Genomic DNA, 21,862 nt, shown 5'->3' with positions numbered 1-21,862 from the left:
GGCGCTGTCTGTCTGGGGTTCTTCAGGAGTCCTCATTATGGGGAATTTGTGACTCTCGGCCTGGGAGCAGGAGCCCGGAGAGGGTGATTTAACGTAAGCCTCGCCCGCTGGCTCTTACACCGCACCAAGGGCCAGGATGAATCTAGGTGATTTAGGATTCATGGAAAAGCTGTGGAACGTTTAAATCCCCGCCAGGAGCACGTGTAGACAGGTATATCTCCCCCGTACGGGGCGTTTGTCATCCACGGTGTCAAATCTGCTGTTTCTAACTGCCGAGGACGGCTTTAAAAATCTGAGAAAATTAGGTTAACCCCTTCCTAGAGTGCTTCAAAAAACCAAAAATCTTCCTTAATCCCTGAGCTTGGAGCTACTTGCATCTGGACAGGAACCTTGGTGTGACCCCCACGACCACCATGCCCTGGTCTCCGACCGGTGCCAGGAAGACGCCCTCAGAGCCCCCTGCCAGCCCGGACTCCTCCATCCCCACTCCGAGAAACCCTCCAGCTCTCCTCTGTGCGGGGTCCGTCCCCATGAAACGGAAAGAATCTAGAACTGGGAGGGAGGAGGCCCAAATGCGGTGCGACCCGTGATGCTCGGCCCTGTGTGACGTGGGGCAGGTCATCTCCCCCAGCCCCCTCACACATCTGCCTTCGTCAGGGTGGTCAGCCCCTCCTGAGAAAATGTCCATGAAAGTCCCGTCTAAACAGCCAAGTGCCAGGGACCATCAGTGGGGAAACTGGCCCTTGTGATGAGAACTGGCCCAGCCCAGCGAAGGGTGATCTCCTCTCGATGGCTTCTCTGTAGCAATACCCTCCAGTCCGCGATCCTATAGTCACAAAATCCCAGGGTAGATCAACAGCTCCACCACTTCACTGGGGTTCACCAGGTAAATAAATGGCTCTTCTTCCTTGGGGTTGAGCCCTGTGTCTGTGGGGGCACTCTGAACCTGCTCCGTGGCCTTCCTCAGCCCAGCCCTGCCCCAGTCACCACTGCTGGCAAGTGTCTGCGGGAGGTCGTGACAGTGCTGGGGTGGAGGTGGGAGCTGGATCAGACCCCCTGCTCCTCACCAACGGCCACGCTAACTAATCCTGGCCCGGGCTGCCAAGCCCCCGGTTCCTGCCCTCACAGTCCTCGGAATAGAGAGCCAAGAGCTGTGGGCTTCAACCCTGGCTCCTCATTGGTATCACCTGCCCGCCCCCATCTTTCACCCCTAGAGATTCTGATTTCATCAGTCCTGGGAGAGGCCCAGGCACTGGGATTTCCAAAGCACCCCCCAACCCCCACAACCAGGGGTTTCCAGTGTGCAGCATTGCTGGGAAGCAGGAGTCCAGAGTGACTGGAACGCATCTCCTGCCTATGCTCTGGGGTGCCTGGTGTCCTTCCTTCCCACCTCAAGACTCAGAACAGCTAGGAATGTCTGAAAAATAAGGACTATCTCCATTTAATTAAACAGCTTAGGGTCTTGCACTCAGAATTAGATCTAAAGGACCCAGGGCTCATGGCCTTGAGCTGTTTTCAACCTCTTCCTCCTCGACACCTCCCACATGCAGTGTGTCATGGGGAATTACACTCCCCGGCCAGGGCCAGGTCCCCGTGGCTATGCTCAACGTGACTGCGGCTGTGCCACTCCTCAATCTCTCTGCCTGCTGCAGTGATTTTATTTTTATCTTTAAAGATTTTATTTATTCATGAGAGACACAGAGAGGGGCAGAGACACAGGCAGAGGGAGAAGCAGGCTCCCTGCGGGGAGCTGGATGTGGGACTCGATCCCAGGACCCTGGGATCACACCCTGAGCCAAAGGCAGCCACTCAACCACTGAACCACCCAGGTGCCCCCACTGCAGTGGTTTTAAACACTATGTTCCCAAGCCTTCTTGCTCTTACTATGATAGCCAGACTTTAAGCAAATTAACTGCTTGTCACTCATACCATTTCTTCTCACATGTCAATGTGCCAGTAAATCTAGGGATTTTGTTAAAATGTAGATTTTTGGTCCAGTAAATCTGGCTTGGGGGCCAAGGTTCTGCGCTTCTCAGCAAGTTCCCTGGGGAAGCCCTGACCCACACTCTGAGAAGCAAGGAGCCGTGCTCGCTCCCTTTCTTCTCCCAGGTACATCATCAGCTCCATCGGTCTGGATTCGGAAAGTGAGGCCCAGAGAACTGACATGATTTGCTCAGTCACACTGCGGCTTGGGGACTTGGGGACTGTCCTGGCTAGAACTCAGGGGCCCTGGTACTTAGGCCAGAGAACCCTTCTCCATGTCCAATCATGAGGTCACGGGGAGCCACCCTGCAATATAATAAACATCAGGAGCAAAAAGAGAATCTCTTGGAGAATCTAGGAAGGGAGCGTCTGTGAAAACCGTGGGGTTGGGCACTGAATATTGGTCCTGGCTCCAAGAGATGAAGCCTCTGCAGAGGGCAAAGGAGGCATCGTCCTTCAGAGCTGGGGGTAGAAGTGCAGCCCCTGGGAGTCGGAGCCCTGGGAGGCGCACTGCCCCAGAACCTCGCCCCCATGCCTTCAATCCGGGGAGAAATCAGTGCCCCTGTGCACAGCCTCACCAAGAACATCCCGTCTCCTTGCAGGTTTCCAGTAGATGTCCAGCCGTGCACTGTGGCAGCAAGAAGGGAGTCCAGGTGAAGGAAGGCGTCTTTTCTCACTCACCCTGGCTTCAGACGTGATCTGTAGGCTGCTGGGCGCAACTCGTGATTTGGGTTCCAACAGGAGGGGCTGCATTTGCTTCAGGACAGGGTCCTGGAGGCTGCCAGCTAGGCTGGGGCTAGGGCTTCTGACGCCATCCTTGCCGTGGGTGCTGGAGCTGCTGGCCGGACCAGACAGTGCCAGGGTGCCGGGGGCAGGTCAAGGGCTTCTGCTCACTCTTGTCATGGTGTTTCACATAGTCGGTTATAAAACTGGGACATTATGAGTTAGTGTAGTGGCAGGGGAAGTTCATGCTGGTAGAATGTGGGAGAAAGGGTAATCCGTTATTTTTAGCTACCTAGCAGCCAGATTTAGGGCCCAGGAATGGCTGGGGCAAGCCAGGCAGGACAGGGGGCTGGAGCCAAAGACAAATATTGGAATGTCCAGCCGTGCACTGTGGCAGCAACAAGGGAGTCCAGGTGAAGGAAGACAAATACTGGAATAGTGGAATACAAAGCATCCTGATGGTCAGTCCTGATCTCCCAAACCAAACCTTCCACCATCACCCTCACGGCCGGGATGACCCACAGTCAGCACCCGGATCAGCCTATCTCCGGGGAGCCACCCACCCAGCAGGGTCCAAGGACATCGCTGCACCCCGAGAGCAGTAGACGGCTCCCAGGGGCTCTGCAGAGAGCTTGAGAGGGCACCACGGGCCTCATATCCTCACCCAGCCACTTGGGGCTCTGCAGGATTTGGGCTGACTTCCCGTTCCTACCAGGGGAACAGAGCTGCGGGGGGCTTACTTCAGTGAACCTTTTCAGCACTCCAGGGCCTGGCTGCATGATACAGACCCAGGGGATGGTGGGCCAGTCCTCAGGAGGCCCTTGGAGAACTGCCACCTGGCCTGCGTAAGGGCAGTGGCGGCAAGATCCCAAGCCGGCAACAGTTGGGGAGGGGTGTGGAGTAGGGAGACGAATGGCACCTGAGATGAAGCTAAGTGAACAAAAGCGTTCGTCTCCCGCTCCCACTATCTCTGTCCTATAAATACAGGACCTGCCACCCTGGAGAGAGAACAGAGAGAAGATACATATAACTGGCTTATTTTCTCCCCAATCCAGGACTGGGTAAAAGGATCGTGCAGGAGACGGTAGAGGATCACATCTCACAGCCAGACTGTCCATAGAGCCCCTCTAATCCACACCTCATTGATAATATTAGAAAACTGAAACTAAGTGGAGGGGCCGGCTTCTAATAACTCCTTTGTAACAAGTGTCCCCTCCTGAGGGGGTGCCTTTCCCTGACCGCCCAACTAGAGCCACCCCCATTTCTTTTTTATTTTCCTCATCACTACGTATCATCTTGTTTTATTTGCTTATTTTTTATGGCCTGCCACCCCTCCCCCAAGACTATAAGCTCCATGACAACAAGGACCTATATGTCTTGCTCATCACTGTGTTCCCAGAACAAGTTGGTACTGAATAAATACTCCTTCAATTAATGAGTGGCCAAATCTCCTACTTCTTGGGCTCGCATCTGTCCCACACCTCTAACCTGGCTCTGAGGCTGAGGCCCATGGAGGCAGAGTCCAGTCTCTCTGGCCAGCTTCTGGCCCTCATAGTTCTGTGGCTCATAGTAAGTCCTCATAAAGTCTGTAAGAACCCAGGAAAGTCAAACAGAGCCCTTACAGCCTGATCCCAGAAGCCTCTCTGAGTCCATAGGGCACACATGTAGCAAACAGACATGCACTCTCAAGAATGCTGAAGGCAGCGTGGAGATGGCCAGAGCCCCTCGGAGACAGCACCAGGGTACCCGGCACACCTTAGTGCCTTCTGCCTTCTAGAGCTGCTTAGAGTCTATTGACTTTGGATCTCCTGCTGAGAACTTATCTCCGGGATCCAAAGGCCCTATTGACAGAGATGTGTGGTATGGCCCCACACAGAGTGTGAACCCACAGTCCTGGAGTAATCACAAAGGCAGAAGAGGAAATGAAGAGAGAAAAACGGACAGCTGGGCCATGGCATCCTGCCGGGAGAGAGCCATACACAAAGTGTGTGCAGCAACCAGACAGGGAGCTCCCTCTCCAGGTGCCCCCCGACAATGGAAGCTGGGCCTTTGACATGGACACGTGCTCCAGCACGGAGTGTCTTCCCCTTAATTCACTGGCCTCTAAAATGGGAGACATGGATGTAATGCTCTAAAAAGACTATCCAGCGGCAATCCTGAGCTCAGTAGAGCGTCTGAGTTCACTCCAGGCCAAACTGTGGAGCTCTCCAAAACATCTTCTGGAAAGCAGCCTGGCCAGTGACTCCAGCCCAGTCCCTACTAGAATTCAATTTGCTCTGCTAGTCACTTGACAGGAGATGTTAGGAGGAGGGTTGCTCAGATCTTGCTCAAAGGGATTTGTAGGAAGCAGACAGAGAAACTGTGGTAGAATGAATAACCAGTCTTAAGACTTTACCCCTGTAATAAAATTATACATCCAAAACTTTGCCATGGCCTCATGGCAGCAGGGTATACTTTCCAACCCCTTAAATTTGGGCTTGGTCCTGTGACTTGCCTTGGTTAATGGGATGTTAGCAAACATGATGTAAGCAGAAGCCTGACATGTACTTTTGTGCTCAGGCTTGTCTCTTTGCACTCCAGGGATCTGCCTTGAGAAGAACATGCCGGGGATAGGAGCTGCCCCTTCAGCCTACATCCCAGAACATACAGAGAGCAGATCTGAGCCCAGCCTACAGCTTGGGGCCGGGCCCAGCAGACCTGAAGCCTGGAGCAGAGCCTCCCCTTCAAGTCCAGGCCAGATCAGCTGAACCGTGACTGACCCAAAGACCCAATATCATAAGAAGAAATGCTTGGTGACATAAGCCACTGAGACTTGGGGTGATTTGTTATGGAGCGTTGATCGTAGCAATAGCTAACAGACCCAGATATTGAAATCCAGAGACAGAGTCCAGTCCCTGTGGTCGACTTCTAGCCCTTACAGTTCTCATAATATATGACTAGATGTGGAATTTCTCAGAGTTCACTCTGCTTCCATGCTGCCTACTGAAATGCCCTTGAGAGTTAGCTGTGTATGAAAAAGTAGGACACTTCTTATGGCCATGATAGAGCCATAGATAGACCTGATTTACCCTCCTGCTTTCATTAACTGAAAACTAGACAAAACGTATAAGGCAATGGCTTTCAGATGCTGGAAAAAGGCACTAGAGGACACTGACCCGCCAGAGAAGGGAAACAATGAGGTGAGCCCTACCATTGCTACAACTTGCCGCGTGCGGGGCTTAGGCCCCAGTTCAGGGAAAGGCCACCAGGGGGCGCCAAGTGGTTTCCTGAGTTGAACAGGGAGAGGGTTGGTGTCCCAGGAGGCCAAGGTGGCTTCCAGGGGCAAGGCCAAGTACCAGAGATGCGAGCGCTGCAGACTGAGAGCAGACACTCCAAAGATCTCCAGAGGGTACTGTCAAAGCTTCGGCTCACGGCTGAGCAGCGCAAGCTGCTCAGGGAGGAGATCGCTCAGGGCCAGGGAAAGAACCACCAGAAAGGAGCAAGCAAAACAATTTCCAGAAATAACACAGGTTTGGGAATAGTTCATGCTCCCAACAGCCACAGTGTTGAGAAACCTTCTCACAAAAGAGTCATTGAACAGAAATCCCGTAAGGTATTGCCGTGGACGTGAGGCCAAATTAGCCATTGATCAAAGCTATTCTGGTCCTACCTGACAACATGTAAAAAAAAAAAGTAAGCCTCAAGAGAGTCAAACTGTTTTCAGTGAGTTTCTAAACAAAGGTCAAAAACGTTTAAAGGGTGGGCCCCTGTGGCACAGTCAGTTAAGTGTCTGACTCTTGGTTTCGGCTCTCACGAGCTCAGAATCGTGAGACCAAGCCCCATGTCAGGCTCCACGTTCATCAAGGAATCTGCTACCAAGAATGACTGAGTTCCAACGACTCAGAGCATGAGGACAGAGAAAGTGCCAGCCCTCTTCAGCTTATATTCTAACTAGGGAGATGGGCAACAAACAAATAAACAAGGGAATCTGAGCTCAGAAGGAGCTGGGTGGGATAGGATGGGCCTGGGCTCACTGTCAAGGTGGGTAAGAGGCAGGCTTAGAGCTAGAATGGCAGGTTGGGTTTGATGATGTGAAGAGGGCTGGGGCTGAGCAGTCGATTAGAAATGAGGAGCATGGCAAATAAAGGGACTTGGGAGATTTGAGCCATCGAAGGATATGGAGGGAGAGTATTTCATGATGTGTGTCCAGGGGTCTACTGGGGCAACAAGGCAGAGGAGATGTGGAAAAGTTGGCTGTGAATGTTAGAAGTTGAAAATATCCATGTAAAATGTGGGAGGAGAAAAAGCATTTCCTTTGACATGGGTTCCATCTCCTGTGTGGAAAGTAGCCAGTGGTTATGGGCCTGGATGCTGCTGTAAGGGCAAGGGAGGAAGTGGCAAACTTTTTTAGGGTTAGCTGCTCTATTTGGGTTTCCATTGCCAAGTGCCAGCAAGCAAGGCTGAGCCCACTGTATGCACATTGAGGGGAAACTCAGAGCAACCAGCAAGCAGGAAGCTGATGAGGGATCCCTCCCTCTTACTTCACTCAACTCCTAGTCTTGAGAAGGGAGCTCTTCCCCAGACCAACCTCATCCCCCTGCACTCCCTGTCCCAGGTGTGAGATACTATTCTCATCTCTCCTCTGAAATATCTTTTGGGTTTGCCTTTCCCATGACTTTCCTTAAAGCCAGGCCAGAAGATGCCCTCAACCATGCCTCAGAGCACCCAACACTTTGAAGGGCCTTGTCAGAAAGCTTCTAAATCTCCCTCTAGTGCTGGGACCTGCCATGGCCAACAGCATCACTGACCATTCTCATGTGGACCTCATTCTCTTTTCTTCCTTCAGGTTATTCTTGCATGGGGTGGTTGACCAGTTGCACCAAGATACTCTAGGATTAATGCCTATGGAGTTGTGCTGGGGCCCCTTGGTCAATCCCTGGTTCTGGGAGAACAGCTTGGTGAACAGATCATTCCGTTCACAACATTGCTCAAGACTAGGCTACCAGAATGGTGCTGACCTGCTAACTTGAGTGACTCTCACATAGGAAATATATCAGACACAGGACGAAGGATCTTTGGACGCACTGAATGGACAAGAAACAAATCCATGAGTACCTGTTCTCTACTACATTCCAAATCTTCACCAATAAAACATGATACCTCACGTGGACTCATGAATTTGGCACAATTTCAATCGGATTGCTTATGTAAACAGGAGCAGCCCTAACCTTATCTGTACTCCCAGTTCCTCCGATCACTATGTCTCCCGGGCCCTAGGGAGGCTCCACCAAGATGGGCTGTACCTGGTCAACACTCCACATCTACATCCTGGTCCATGTCTTCCTGGGCTTATTTCTGATTTTGCTCCAATGCATCTTACCACTCTGGGTTTTTCATAATATGCAGATGTAAGGAGACATAAGGGCTTCTTGGGGGGTGGGGTGGGAGGGCTTCTTTAATATGGAGTATCTGATAGATCCCTTAATGATATCTTTGCATTTTTCAAATTTAGTGGCCATCAGGAGAGAGAGGCATAATCCCATTCCTATCGTCTCCCAAGGGCATTCGTCTCACAAGATGAACCACTCCTTCATTAAGTTCCACAGATAAGCTACTGCCCTGCAGGACTTACCAACCACAATGACTCAGAAGAAAGGGTAGAGAATTAAGAGTCTGATAGACACTGGCAGTGTCCTGCCCATGTCCCCCAGCTCACCTGGAGGTCCCATGTAGCTTTAGTGAACAGCCCCCATCCACGCCAAGGGTCTCCTGTCTCAGGTACCTGTCTGTCCCTACCTGAAAGTTCTCTCTGGCCACAAGAACACTCTCCACCCCAATGCAAGGCAGGCCAGCAGCGCAGGAGTTAACCCCTCCTGGAACAATCCCCAACTAATGAGGGGTGGGGGCTGGTGGATAAACACCCCCACCTTCTTCACCTTCCCGTGGGACAACTCTGAAGTGTGTCCCACACAGTTTCCCAGAGGTCACCTGTTCAATAACTCACCTCATACTGACCGCCCCCCTGTCTCTCTTCCCCACTATCTTGGGATTATTTCCTGAGATCACTTCCCACATGAGCTGCCCCCACCCAGATTTTGCCTCAGGATCTGCTCTGAGGTAAGCCCAACTGAAGCAAGGGCATTTATTTCAAAATCACGAGGGAGGGATTCTTGCCATCAAGGCCTTGGAGCCAGTAAAAGTGGGAGCCCCCTCTCCAACTTCAACTAAAGTTCCACTCTTCATGGTGCTACGTACTGGGGCACGGGGAAAGACGGCATGTGAGAAAGGAATCCTGCTGCTCCAAAAATAAAAATTAAAAAAAAAAAAACAATGGAAAATCTGAACAAGGTCAATACCAGCTGTGTTTGTTTGTTTTAAGCCTTTCCCTCAAATCACCCCTCAGTTTTGTCCCTCCTCTCTGCTGGCCACACGGTTGGGCTGGAGCTCCCAGAGATCACACTCTCTTGGCCAAGCAGGTGAGGCCCCCAACAAACCTATGCCCCACCCACCTCCACCCAGGACACTCTCTGACACCCTTCACGGTGGGGGGACCCAGGGGCACGTCCAGGAGCCCAGAAGGCCACATGCAGAACCTGCTGCTCTGGCCTCGAGCAGCCGCCAATCCAGTGGGGTCAGGGAGGCAGGGTCAGAAAGCAGGGCTCCCTCTCTCCTCTTGCCCTTTACTCACAGGGCACGTACCTGGGGCAGGTAGGCCTTATCTTCTCCCTCTAGTTCCGGTCTGGAACGTGCCCTTTCTCATTTGCGCGGATATGTGCCTATCGAGTGAGTCCCTGAGTGAATACCGATGTTGGTTGGCGGGGTGGCGGCCTGTCCTCTTCCTTATCTCGGGGCTCATTCAGACGGAAAGAGGCCCGTGCCCAGCTGCTCTGTTTGCTCTGCATTCTCTGCCCATTGTACACGAAATTGATCTGAGAGGGGTTTTGTTTTTCTTCTTTTTCCTCCAATCTCTTTATTAGTTCAGCCTCAGAAAGTCCCTTATCACGGCCGGATGTCAGGCCACACTCTGCCATCAGGCCTGGCCAGGTTAGACTCTCCATTAATTGATTTTGCCCTCCCCACTCGGGGAGCACAAATTAGCTCTGCCCATTAGCAAGCAATCATTCCCTGGAAGGAATCATAAATCATGCCCCATGTCCATCCATCACTCACAGCGGCGGGTGCCCACGTGAGAAGGTGTAGAGCAGGGGACAGAGCACTGGGTGAGCAGGGCAGGTCCCCATGGCCATGAGGGCTCTCCCCTAAACCCGACAGAGTGAGGCCTCAACCAACAGAGGGAGTGGCAGAAACAGGGGTCCAGGCACAGAAGGCTCAGCATGAGTGTGTGCTGAATGAGTCAAGGGAGAGAGAAAGAAGATCACCTCTGTGGAGCACGGGGTCTTGAGGGCCTCTTGGCTTGACCCCCAATCCACCAACTCCGCCATTACATGACCACCCAGCACGTGACCACCACGTGCTCTTGGGGGTTTTCCTAAGTACTGGAAGTGCCCCTGAAGAGGACTCGATCCTAAACTCCAGCCAGGTCTTTGGGTGTCTTTTGAAAAGTGAGTGTGAGAACAGGACACAGGCAGTGGGTGCCACCGGAGTAGAGCAGAAGAAGGAGACCCGGAAGGGGAGAGCAAGCAGCCGGGCAAGGGGGAAGACCATTTGCTGACACACAGAAGATTCTCCATAGGTCAGCCACCAGGGAATGGAGTGTCTTGTCCCCCAGTGAGCCTGTCCAGGACCTGAGATGATGGAGGGAGGCTCTAGTGAAGGCCCATCCAGCCCTCCCTCCACCACAGCACACCAGAGAAGTACCTCTGGCCCCCTGCACCCACCCCTTCCTCCCACACAGGTCATCCGTGCTCCTTCCCTTCAGTTCCCTCCACCTTAGAACCACCGCCGTTACCTGTGGATGGTGTCCAGACCCGTCAAGGGCACTTGGGCTAAAGAGGTTGCTAAGACCTGCCTGAGATCCCACAGACGCCAACGGATGAGCTTTCTAAATGATACACGACAGAACTCTTCACACGTTGAGCTTCTCTAGGGCAATAAAAGAGGATTTGATCATTATCTGATCTTGCAGGTGTAACTACAACCGGAGCTTAAAGTCAGGAATTAGCAAGTCTGTAATGATAAGATGGTGGCCAACACTCTGTCACCCCATCTTCCCGGACCACAAAGAAAAACCAGCCAAGGGTGAGTTTTGTTGATGCTTCCTTCCTCCTCCAAGGCAAGGCCACATCCCAGCACAGCACCGAGTCGGGGGGGGACGCTCTGGGTGTAGGAGAACCTCATACAGGACAGCTTGGCCCCAGGTGGCTTTGAGGAACCCAGAAGGAGCAAGATGGCAAAGAAGGCAGGTGCCACGCCCAGGGATGACATGAGGTGCTTCAGAGGACGCGGAGGCAGTGCCGGTGACAGCTCCGGCGTGTCCCCATGTGCAGCCTCCACATCCTGCTGCACCCCAGCTCCCCGTTATTTGTTGTTCTGGTTTGGGCCGTAGAGCAGATCAAGAACCCCACGACACTATACCCATACCCCACGACATTATCATTCCCGTACTTGAAATGGTAAAATTCTCCCCCTGGCTTTTACTTTCTACAACGTCTCTCTCTTCCCCTCCCTTGTCCTGGACATACAGGCCACGGTATCGGCCTTCCCCACAGTGACACCAAGTGACACCTGCACGGATGATGCCCTCACACCCCTGGCTGGGCCAGAGTGGCTGAAGTTGGCACTTGACTCAAGGATGGCCCGCCACCTGTGAAGTGGCCCATGGGAAAAGGGGCTCTTGGACATGTGGCCTCGCCCAGATGATCTGAAGCAAGACGTATGATGAGAAAGAAGCAGAGGACAACAGCGGCTGACCCCAAGGGGAAGCTAGAGGACCGGCCTTGAGTGAAATTCTGGGGCAGAGCCAAGGGAGGGAATGGCCGGCCTGGCTGGGACGAGTGAGGGGGGCACCCCACGAGGAGAGGGGACAGAGCCTGATAGTAAGCAGGAGTGAAGACACGGGCTCCGTCGTTCCAGAACGCCAGCGGCTCCCAGCTTCCTACCACGAATTGTTTCAATTACTTAAGATAACTGCAGTGTGTTCATGTGTCTTCCAACTCAAATAAACCTTGAACAATTAACAACAACAATGGCCAAAATGTGTATAGTCATTGGGAAGTAACAGGATACCTAACAGTGGCTTGAACAAACAGGGTTTAAGTTTCTAACATCTTTGAGATCCAGGGAGAGGTGTGTGCAGGAATCAGCTGAGTGTCTTTGCAACAATCTTGACCGTTCCCTGAAGGACGCGAGGTGGCTGGGCAGGGCCAGTTCTCCATGTGGGGAGCGGTGGGGCCGCAGCTGAGCCCTCAGCAGGGCGGGGATGGCAGAGCTTTACCCCACACCTCCACAGCAGGCTCTGCACACCTCTAACTGGCCAGAGCTGGGGCGGCCGCGTGACCCAGCCAGGAACGTGGGTGGGTGCAAGGGGCACTGTCAATCCTCTGATGCCCTCCCCATTTCTGTCCCCCTCTCCCCTCCTTTAAAGTATTTCTGCTTGGATCCCTGGGTGGCGCAGCGGTTTGGCGCCTGCCTTTGGCCCAGGGCGCGATCCTGGAGACCCGGGATCGAATCCCACATCGGGCTCCCGGTGCATGGAGCCTGCTTCTCCCTCTGCCTACGTCTCTGCCTCTCTCTCTTTCTCTGTGTGACTATCATAAATAAATAAAAAAAATTAAAAAAAAAAAAAAAAGTATTTCTGCTTCCGATGGCCTGGCCTCCCAATGACCTGGGGCCCCAGTGCACTGCCCACAGCCTACTGGAGCTATTTTGCCTACTGGTGTGTGGAGGCAGAGATGCCTCAGCAACCAGTTGGTGTGGGATGACGAAAGCCCCGCTCCCCTGCTTCCACCTGGGACTCACGGGGTGTGCATTCCCCATCAGGGCTCTCCAGGAACCAGGCTGAGCTGGGACTGTCGACCCCTGTTTGGCCTCGCTTGCCCCACATTCTTCTCAGCCTGCCCCTGCTCTGCTGCTCATACACAGATCCCCCCGCCTCAGGGCTGCTCCCCTGGGAACCCAGCTAAGAGCAGGGGGGGCAGGATTATCATGATGGGTTAGACCAATCACGCTCCATTGCCTGAGGCTGACAAGTACACAAGTGGGGCTCCGTGAGCCAGGAAGGAGGGAAAGGATGTAGGCAGGCGGCTCGTGTTGTCCTGCAGCCACAGCTCATCACAGGAAAACGTGAGCAGAGAACTTGGATCCTTCACACACTGCCAGTGCGAAGGTACGATGGTGCGGCCACCTTGGAAAACAGTCTGGCATCTCTCAAAAATTTAGAGTGACCCACGACCAGCACTCCACACTCCTAGAGACATGAAAACATACATCCCCACCAAAACTTGTACATGAATATTCGTGGCAGCATTATTCATTATAGCCAAGAAGCAGAAACAACCCAAACATCTATCCACTGATAAATGGGTAAATAAAATGTTGCACTATCCATACAATGAAATATGACACAGATATAAAGAAGGATGAAGGGGGCAGCCCGGGTGGCTCAGCAGTTTGGCACCAGCCTTCAGCCTAGGGAGTGATCCTGGAGCCCTGGGATCCGTCCCGCATCGGGCTCCCTGTATGGAGCCTGCTTCTCCCTCTGCCTGTATCTCTGCCTCTGTGTGTGTGTGTGTGTGTGTGTGTGTGTGTGTGTGTCATTAATAACTAAATAAAATCTTGGAAAAAAAAAGGATGAAGTACTGACACACACCATAGTATGGATGAACCTTGAAAACATTACACCAAGAGGCCAGACACAAAAGGCTACATACAATACGACTGGATTTCTATGAAATGTCCTGAAGAGAGAAACCCAGAGACAGCAGATGGATGCTGCCGGAGGCCGGAGGACAGGCTGGGTGGATGGGGGATGAGGGCTTGTGGGGATAGGGGATTGTGGGGAGAGTTGCATGCTTCTGAATATACTAAAAAGCATTTGACTGTATATTTTAAAAGTGTGAATGAGGGGCACGTGGGTGGCTCAGTTGGTTAAGCACCTGCCTTCGTCTCAGGTCATGATCTCAGGGTCCTGGAATTGAGCCTCACATTGGGGCCCCTGCTCAGTGGGGAATCTGCTTCCCCCATCCCTCTGCCCATTCCCCTGTTGGTTCTCTCTCTCTCTCTCTCTCTCTCTCTGTCTGACTCAAAAACATAAAATCTTTTAAAAAAATAAATAAATGAAAGTGCGAATGATATGTGGATTATGCCTCAATGAAGCTACTGCGAATTCACACACAAGCAAAGAAGAGAAAGAGAGGAAAACATCCTTGATTGCACTCCCCAGGGCGAGCCACTGTGAACATCTCAAGTCAGGATATACTTTTAGCTTTTTTTTTTTTTTTTTTTTTTTATTTTTTATCCACACCTACATCTTACCAATAGAGTATGCTCTGAAGGGAAACTGCCAAAGGCTTTCAAGCACAGAAAACTATCAGCAAAAGCTATGAAGCAAATGTGTCCCACTGATGAGGAGCGTCAACCCTGGTGCTGCTCCTGATGGAGGCTGTTGTGTGTCTATTTGCTTTGCTCTGATTTGTCACCCAGTTTACTTATCCTCGGGTTCCCCCAATAGGCAGATTAATCCTCCTGGCCCCATTCTGTAGCCAGGGCAACTGGGGACAAGGCATATTCACTCCCATTCTGATTTCTTTTTTAAGATTTTATTTATTTATTTTAAAGAGGGAAAGCGCACATGAGTAGGAGAGGTAGAGGAGGAGGGAGAGATAGAATCTCAAGTAGACTCCACACTGAGCCTGGAGCTGGATGCAGGGCTCGAACCCAGGACCCTGAGATCATGACCTGAACTGAAACCGAGTCAGCCGCTCAACCAACTGTACCACCCAGGGTCTCCCCACCATCCTGACTTCTTCCCAGTTTGGGAGCCTGAAGCGTCATGGGTGAAATCCTGGGGGCTGTGGAGGGCACCCATTCAGGCCTGGGCAGAACAAAGGAGAAGCATCTGATTTGGTCCAGAAACATCTAACCAACTTAGAGAGAGAGGGTAAGACAAGATGGTCCTCAGGAGCACCCCATAACTCTCTTTGAGGGGTCCATGCCACTGACCTGTGCTCTCCATGGTAAAGTTAAAAAAAAAAAATAAAAGGCTGGTTGGGGGTGACAGGCCTGTTTGCACTGGAGCCACTTAGTGCAGCCAAGCTGAGCTGCACTGTTCAAATAGACTCCGCAGCCTCCAGACACCTGTGCCGAGGAGGACGAGGAGGGCGAGGCAGGCAGGAGGCTGGGCACAGGTCCCCGGGGGCTTCCCACCTCTCCTCCCGTAGGCAACCCCAGGGTCCTGGCAAGTCCTGGCCACGCCATGCCCCAAGCCAGGCTCTGCAGCTGCCGGGGCGGCCGGGTGCTGCCCCTGCTGCTGGCCTACGTCTGCTACCTGCTGCTCGGCGCCACGGTCTTCCAGCTGCTGGAGAAGCAGGCGGAGGCTCAGTCCAGAGACCAGTTTCAGTTCGAGAAGCTGCGCTTCCTGGAGAACTACACCTGCCTGGACCAGCGGGCCCTGGAGCAGTTCGTGCAGGTGAAGGGGAGCTGCTGGTGTGGGATGGTGGGCGGAATGGGGGTTCCTGAGGCAGGTCCAGAGCTACGCCGCGGGGTCTGATGCCCTGTTTGGAAGCAGCGTGGGGGGGACTGGTGCTGGATTCTGGCCCCAGGTCTAGAACTAGATTGCTGCGTGACATTGAGCAGGTCGCTGACACTCACTGGTCCCAAATCTCCCCCATCTAGAAGGCGAGGAGAATAACCCCATATGTGCTGCAGACATTTGCAGCCAATCAAAAGCCCTTTTTAAGCTGCTGCTTGCTGCATAGACGTGGACTGTGTGTCAGTGTTATCAACACTTTGCAAATTTCCTTCTCCCAGGCTCTGCCCTCCCCTCCGCACCCCCAGGGCTGCTAATCCTCTGTCCTCTCCCCGTCCACATCTCTGGGCTGGCCACACTCGAGGGCTATGGGCGGGAGACACAAAGAAAGATGAGGAGCAGCCGCCGTACTGGCCTTCCCCCGCCTGGTGAGCAGTGGCGGGGCGACAGCTTGGCCAGCAAGGTGTGCGTAGGGGGCTCTCTCTGGTGGCAGAGCGGGCCCCAACTCCCTCTGTCTTAGAGGCAGGGCAAAACCAGGGTGTTGTGAACGCCTTTGAGATCAGGGGAGGCTGTGAATGACAACACCAACCACAAAGGAACAAGCCGAGTACAGAGTCACCGCAAAGATAACTGGCACTTAGTGAGCATTTACGAAATGCCTAAAACAGTGGAGAACGGGGTCACCGTGATGGGGTCGGAGCAGTCACAATCCATCCTCTGGAGCCACCTTTTAGGTGTATTTCCTCATAATAACCTATTACTATCACCGGCTCCTGCTGGCAGATGGAAACTGAGGCACAGAGGAGTGGAGTGTTGGCAAGACTGCCCAGTCAGTGATAGAGACAGAACTCACCCCCAGGCCAGTTGCTCTTCACCATGCAAATTAGCAGAAGTGCTGGGTTGGGGGGTGGGCAGGACACAACCGAGAGTGGCAGCTCTCAAAGTGTGGACCGGCTGCAACACATCACCTGGGGGTCCCTTAGAAACGCCAACGATCGCACCCCACCCTGGACACTCCAGACCAGGAGTCTGGGGACAGGGCCAGCAGCCTATCGTTAAAAAGCCCTCCAGACCATGCCCATACCCTCAAGATGGAGAAGAGCTGGCCTAGAAGATGAGGGGTGGGCTGGGTGGTCAGAGAGAATTTTCCGCAGATGTGAGAGACCTGTCCAGGCCCTTTCTCCCGGGAACTGAGGCTTCCTTGCTTTCCGCCAGTAGAGAGCTGGGGCCATAGCACCCCTATGGGGCTGAGAAGGGCTCTGGAGCCTCCCAAGACCTCGGGAATAAGGCATTTGCCCTGGAGGCCCTGACACCTCCTCCTCCCTCAGCCTAGCGTCAGAGGTGAAACCCCAGAGCCAGAGGGTGTGGGAAGGATTGGTAGCAGGGATCTAACTAGCTCTGTAAACCATGACGGCAGCCTCAGCCACTGATTAACAACACCCCACCCTGACCTCCCCGGCCTCCTTGTGGGGGAGCCTCAGTGGCCAGGGGACGGCTGGCCAATAGGAAGAATGCTGGGATAGGATTCCAGAACATACAAGACTAGTACAATTACAAGAGGAAGAAGCTACTAACAGCACCAGAAGCAGTATTAGAGACTCCTCCATAAGAAAAAGGCCTTGCCTGGTTTCACAGGACTCATGTCTGACTTTCTCTACCACATGTGGATGCTTAGAGAAAACTAGAAGGTCACGTTGGGGGCCCCACACTCAGTACCCTCACCAAATCAAGGCCCCTTCCTCAGCAGGATGGAGAGCTTCAGGTTGACCGTGGCCCTAGGGCAAGTGCTAGTCCCAAGGGTGAGGGTCTTGAGAGAGCGAGCATGTTCCAGAATGTTCCATCCTGGCCTCTCTGGGGGTGTGGGAAAGGGAGCTAGACCAAAGTCCACATGTCTGAAGGGACCAGTTATGCCAAAGTGAAGAAAAGCAGACAGCCTGTGTCATGACTCCTAGACAGGCCCAGCCTACCAGGGCCACCCCACCCTGGCAGGGAGCACACTCACCCAGGCAGCGAGGAATTGGTTCCCATAGGAACTAGGAACTGGAGTGGCCCCCTCCCCCACGGCCTCCTCCTGATTTGGGAGCCCTATCAAGTGGCAAGGCTGTGCTGCTGCCTGGGACAATGCAAGGCGACAGGGGAGGGCCCTGGGGGAGCAGACTGGAGAGGGATCCCTAACCATCTCCAAGAGGGCTGGGCCCAGGGACAGAGGGGCTTAGGCTTGAGCCCACAAGGGTTCAGGTTGTGTAAACACATACTCAACACACGTGCACACACATGCAACACAGAGGACCCATGCCCATCGCATGCATACAACATACCACACATCAACACTGGCTACACCTCTGACCTTTGGTCTGGCCTCTGATGGAATTTCTCTTATAGGCCTGGACTGGGCCTCACCAGGGGATAGCAAAGAGCAAAGCAAAGCAGCCAGCTCACAGGGCAGTTCAGAGAACACAGGGTTCCCTATCTCCACCATCCACCCTGTGGGAGGGCAGCCCCATGGCTTCCCTGCGGCCCCCAAACTCCACGTTCCCCAGGAAGCCCTTCTGGGAGCATCCAACCTGAAATCTTCCCGTTGTCCTCACAACACACCTACGCCTCCCACTGCTGGCCATAGACAGCATCTCCCACCTGGCTCACCCTTTCAACACCCTCTTCCTCCTTAGGCCCCTTTCCCCTCCCCCAGCCCACATTTACAGCCCACACCTCAGCCAGCCCTGGCCTATGGAACAAGCAGTGGATCTGGAACCCAACGACCTTGGGCAAATCGTTTTGCTACTCCGATAGCCTTATCTACAAAACGGAAATGAGAGCATCTAAGAATAGAGTTAAATGAGATCAGAGGAAAGCACCTAGCAGAGAGCTTGGTCACCAGCAGGGGCCATCAGCTACCTCTTCCTCCCGCACCCCCCACCCCGCCCTCACACAGGTCATCATGGAAGCCTGGGTGAAGGGTGTGAACCCCAAAGGCAACTCCACCAACCCCAGCAACTGGGACTTCGGCAGCAGTTTCTTCTTTGCAGGCACGGTTGTCACCACCATAGGTAAAGGGTCGGGGTGGGGAAGGGCCTCCCCAAAGCCCCTGTCTTGGTTTTGGGCTCCCCAGAGCAGACACTGAGACCAGGATGTGGTTTTATCTAGGAGATGATTCCAGGAAGTGCAAGTCGAGAAGCGGGAACGAGTCAAAAAGTGGGAACATAGGACAGGAAAAGAAAAGAGGCAGCGAAGTTCACACTGATGAGCAGGGTCCTAGTTCGGGCCACTGGCCTCGCTCCCCCTGGGACCCTCTGAGAGGCCAAGCAGAGCCCCAGCCTTAGCACGGTGCCTTGAGGAGCGAGGAAGCGGAGTAGCTACTTAGCTACGGACTCCGGCCCTTGCTGGCTGAGAGCTGATCCTGGATGAGCCAACTCTCCAGTACTTGAAACTCGCCCACAGACCAAGCCAAACTCCCAGGGAGAGAGAGATGCAGGGACTTGGGATGGAGAGCCACACCTGTGTGTACAGGAACAGTCCCCCAAGCTGCAGGTGGTGTCCCAGGTGTCCCGAGGGCACAGATCACCAACAGCATCTGCTATGCCCCCTCACCTAGAAAACCCATGCCACCTCTCCCAAGGAAGCCCCCAGACCCCCGATACTCATGGTTTCCCCATCCATTCAATTCAGTTCAATTCTACACACCTTCCTCGAGCTTGGGTGAAAACTGAAGCGGAGGGAGTTGGATCAGACCCAGGCAGGCTCAGACCTCCAGGAGCCTCTGATCCAATGAAGAGGAATAAGATAAGCACACAAAAAACAATAGTACAAGGCAACATAGACAATTAGACATTAAGCACTATGGGGAATCACTTCCAGTAGAGAGGAAGAGGGTGGCAGTCAGGAGGGCTTCCTAGAGGCAGTGTCATTGGAGATGGGCCTTCCCAGACAAGCAGGAGTCTTACAAATAGAGATCATTCTAGCAGAGGGGGTGGGAAAGAAGGTTCTTGGAAACAGAGGAGCTTCCCCTCTACCCCCCAGAGGTAATAGAAGACCATCCTCTGCTGCAGTCTCTGGGGGAGGCAGTTCTGAACTCTCGCTTCTCCACATTTGCACCCTCCTCCTTGCCCTGCAGGATACGGCAACCTGGCACCCAGCACGGAGGCAGGCCAGGTCTTCTGTGTCTTCTACGCCTTGGTGGGCATCCCACTCAACGCAATCTTCCTCAACCACCTGGGCGCAGGGCTGCATGCCCACCTGGCTACCCTCGAGAGGTGGGAGGAGCAGCCCAGGCGCTCCCAGGTAGGGCCCCTTCCTCCTTACAGTCCTGCTGGGATGAACTCTGTTGAGGGGTGAAAATAGAAGTTGACACTGAGCCGCGGTTCGGCGGGCAGGGTCTGAGGGGTAGATACTTGTGGAGGAAAGGGTTACCCGGAAGCAGAAGCTGAATTGTGATCAGGCTGGAACAAAGACTTGGACAGGCCCCTCATTCTGCAGCACGTGTGTGGCCATCAGAGGGTTCCCACAGGGGGGCTGAACTGGCCAGGGCCATATGCTGGCCTCAATCACACACAGGGTGGCCTCCCTGGGAAGGGTGTGCCCTTGGGCCAGGCACTTCTCTGTAGCCAAGGTATGCCTCAAAGATGCTCAGAGCTGGAGGCCACTGGCTGACGGCTGGTCCACAAGGTCTTCTTTGAAGGGGGATCTGGGCGGTGCATCTCTGTGGTCATCCTAGAACTCCAGCCCCGTTGAAAATAAACTCCAAGCCACCCAGCACACCCCCAGGGCCCACCCCCTTGGCCAGCCCCTTGCAAAGCCAGGCTCAGTAAGGGAGGGCAGAGGTGCAGAGGAATCTGGGATAGTTCAGATGGCGGTCCTCCATCCCAGATCTGAGTCCCCAGGAGGCCTGACCAGATGTGACCCTCAGGCCCAAAGGAGTCTCCAAATTCCAACCTGACCCACTCATGAAATCCCTCTGACCAAATATTTCCCTGGCCTGAGCAAAAGCGCACACACAGAATACAACCACCAGCCCAAAGGTCTCCAGGCCAAAAAAGGGAACGTGGCTATGGCCCAGCTCCACTCCCAGATTTGTATCCCCCCTCCTCCATCCTGGGGCCTTCCAAGTAGACTCAGACACAGACTCTCTTGTTCCCAGCTGCTGCAGATCCTAGGTCTGGCTCTGTTCCTGACCCTGGGGACACTGGTCATTCTCATCTGCCCACCCATGGTCTTCAGCCACGTGGAGGGCTGGAGCTTCGGGGAAGGCTTCTACTTCGCCTTCATCACTCTCAGCACCATCGGTTTCGGGGACTATGTTGTCGGTGAGAACAAGGCAGTCACGCATCTCAGGGCAGGGGCCACAGGGATTGGGGGGATGGGGAGATGTCAGCAGGAGGTAAGTAGTGAGAATCAGATGATAGTCCCTGGTTCTTTGAGGGCAACAAATGGTTTGTGAGGCCTCTGGGCATTATCACAATATCCTTAGACATCGGTGGCCCTGGGACCCATGACCCTCTCCCCCAGGGACCTCCACTGCAGATCCTTGGTATGGAGAGGCCGGCAGAGACCCTTGTGGCATTTATCATGTCTCCTTCCCTTGCCAGGCACGGACCCCAGCAAGCATTACATCTCCGTGTACCGGAGCCTGGCCGCCATCTGGATCCTCCTGGGCCTGGCATGGCTGGCGCTGATCCTCCCGCTAGGCCCCCTGCTTCTACACAGGTGCTCCCAGCTCTGGCTTCTCAGCAGGGGACTCAGCCTCAAGGACGGAGGAGCCCCCGAGATGGATGGGCTCCCCAGACCTCAGAAGATCCCCATCTCTGCATGAGGTCTCCAGTGGGCCCAGGAGCTCCTCCTGCTTCCCCCACCCCACCCCTGCATGCCTTCTGGACTTCCTGTTCCATGTCTTTCCCCACTCCCTTCCCAGCCAGGGCTGGCCTCAGGAGCTCTCCAGAGAGCAAAGGAGGTGGAATGTCCAAGCAAGTCACTGCAAGGTGATGGAGGACAGGATGAATGACAGATGTGTGTGGAGTGAGACGTGCGTTGTCCCAAAGCCCCTCGCCCAAGTGTGAATCCAGACATGGATCACTCTGGCCAAATCTCCATGGTGCCCTCCCTGTGTCCCCCCACCCAGGAGACTTCATACAGTTCTGCAAACAAAGGGTGACTTTATTTTCAGCTCATTTGGTACAAGCACAAAGTGATCACTCAGGCCCCCACTGTGTGGAGAGTGCCAGGCTCTGGGAGACCCAACAGTGAAAGATCCTGCTCTCCGTGCACGTTTCATCCACCAGAAGGACTAGACAAGCAGAGAGGTCCCAACCCAGTACCAAGATGCTATGATGGGGTAGAGGGGTCCGACAAGAGCCCATCGGGGTGACTAGCAGGGAAGGTCAAGGAGAGAGGCTGGGCAAGGACTTTGGAGCATCTACGCGCAAATGGGATTATCCGCCCTCAGGAAGCCGGCAGCTGCTTCTCAAAGCAGTTCCCCTTGCCCAGAGGTCTAGAGCTCTCCGTCAACAAGGCGGAGCTCCTGGGTGTCCCACCTACTTT

The 21,862-nt window shown here is 53.9% G+C and overlaps 2 protein-coding genes across 2 annotated transcripts in view; both read left to right on the top strand.

The window, feature by feature from the left end:
* Window positions 1-4,098, top strand: part of KIF6 (kinesin family member 6) — a 375,439-nt gene extending 371,341 nt beyond the window's left edge. Inside the window, exons 22-23 of the mRNA XM_055329543.1 lie at window positions 2,586-2,636; window positions 3,762-4,098. Of these exons, the coding sequence (XP_055185518.1) occupies window positions 2,586-2,596 (11 nt within the window). The 3' untranslated portion in view covers window positions 2,597-2,636; window positions 3,762-4,098. The remainder of the gene's footprint in view (window positions 1-2,585; window positions 2,637-3,761) is intronic.
* A 10,960-nt stretch (window positions 4,099-15,058) lies between these two features.
* KCNK16 (potassium two pore domain channel subfamily K member 16) lies at window positions 15,059-21,137 on the top strand. The gene is made up of 5 exons (XM_055330923.1): window positions 15,059-15,271; window positions 18,264-18,378; window positions 19,443-19,609; window positions 20,466-20,631; window positions 20,914-21,137. The coding sequence occupies exons 1-5, from the start codon at window positions 15,059-15,061 to the stop codon at window positions 21,135-21,137; spliced, it is 885 nt and encodes a 294-aa protein (XP_055186898.1).
* The last annotated feature ends 725 nt before the right edge of the window (window positions 21,138-21,862 follow it).

Source organism: Nyctereutes procyonoides, unplaced genomic scaffold, assembly GCF_905146905.1.
Source record: "Nyctereutes procyonoides isolate TBG_1078 unplaced genomic scaffold, NYPRO_anot_genome, whole genome shotgun sequence".
Lineage (NCBI taxonomy): Eukaryota > Metazoa > Chordata > Mammalia > Carnivora > Canidae > Nyctereutes > Nyctereutes procyonoides.
Note: the sequence above shows the minus strand (reverse complement) of the source record. Positions and strands in the feature narration are given on the sequence as shown.

Bases quoted from the DNA above. Each gene is read 5' to 3' on its own strand.
- KCNK16 (XM_055330923.1), top strand. From the start codon at position 15,059: ATGCCCCAAGCCAGGCTCTGCAGCTGCCGGGGCGGCCGGGTGCTGCCC. The intron at 18,379-19,442 runs GTAAAGGGTCGG...CTTGCCCTGCAG, and splicing joins CACGGTTGTCACCACCATAG to GATACGGCAACCTGGCACCC. The intron at 20,632-20,913 runs GTGAGAACAAGG...TTCCCTTGCCAG, and splicing joins TTTCGGGGACTATGTTGTCG to GCACGGACCCCAGCAAGCAT.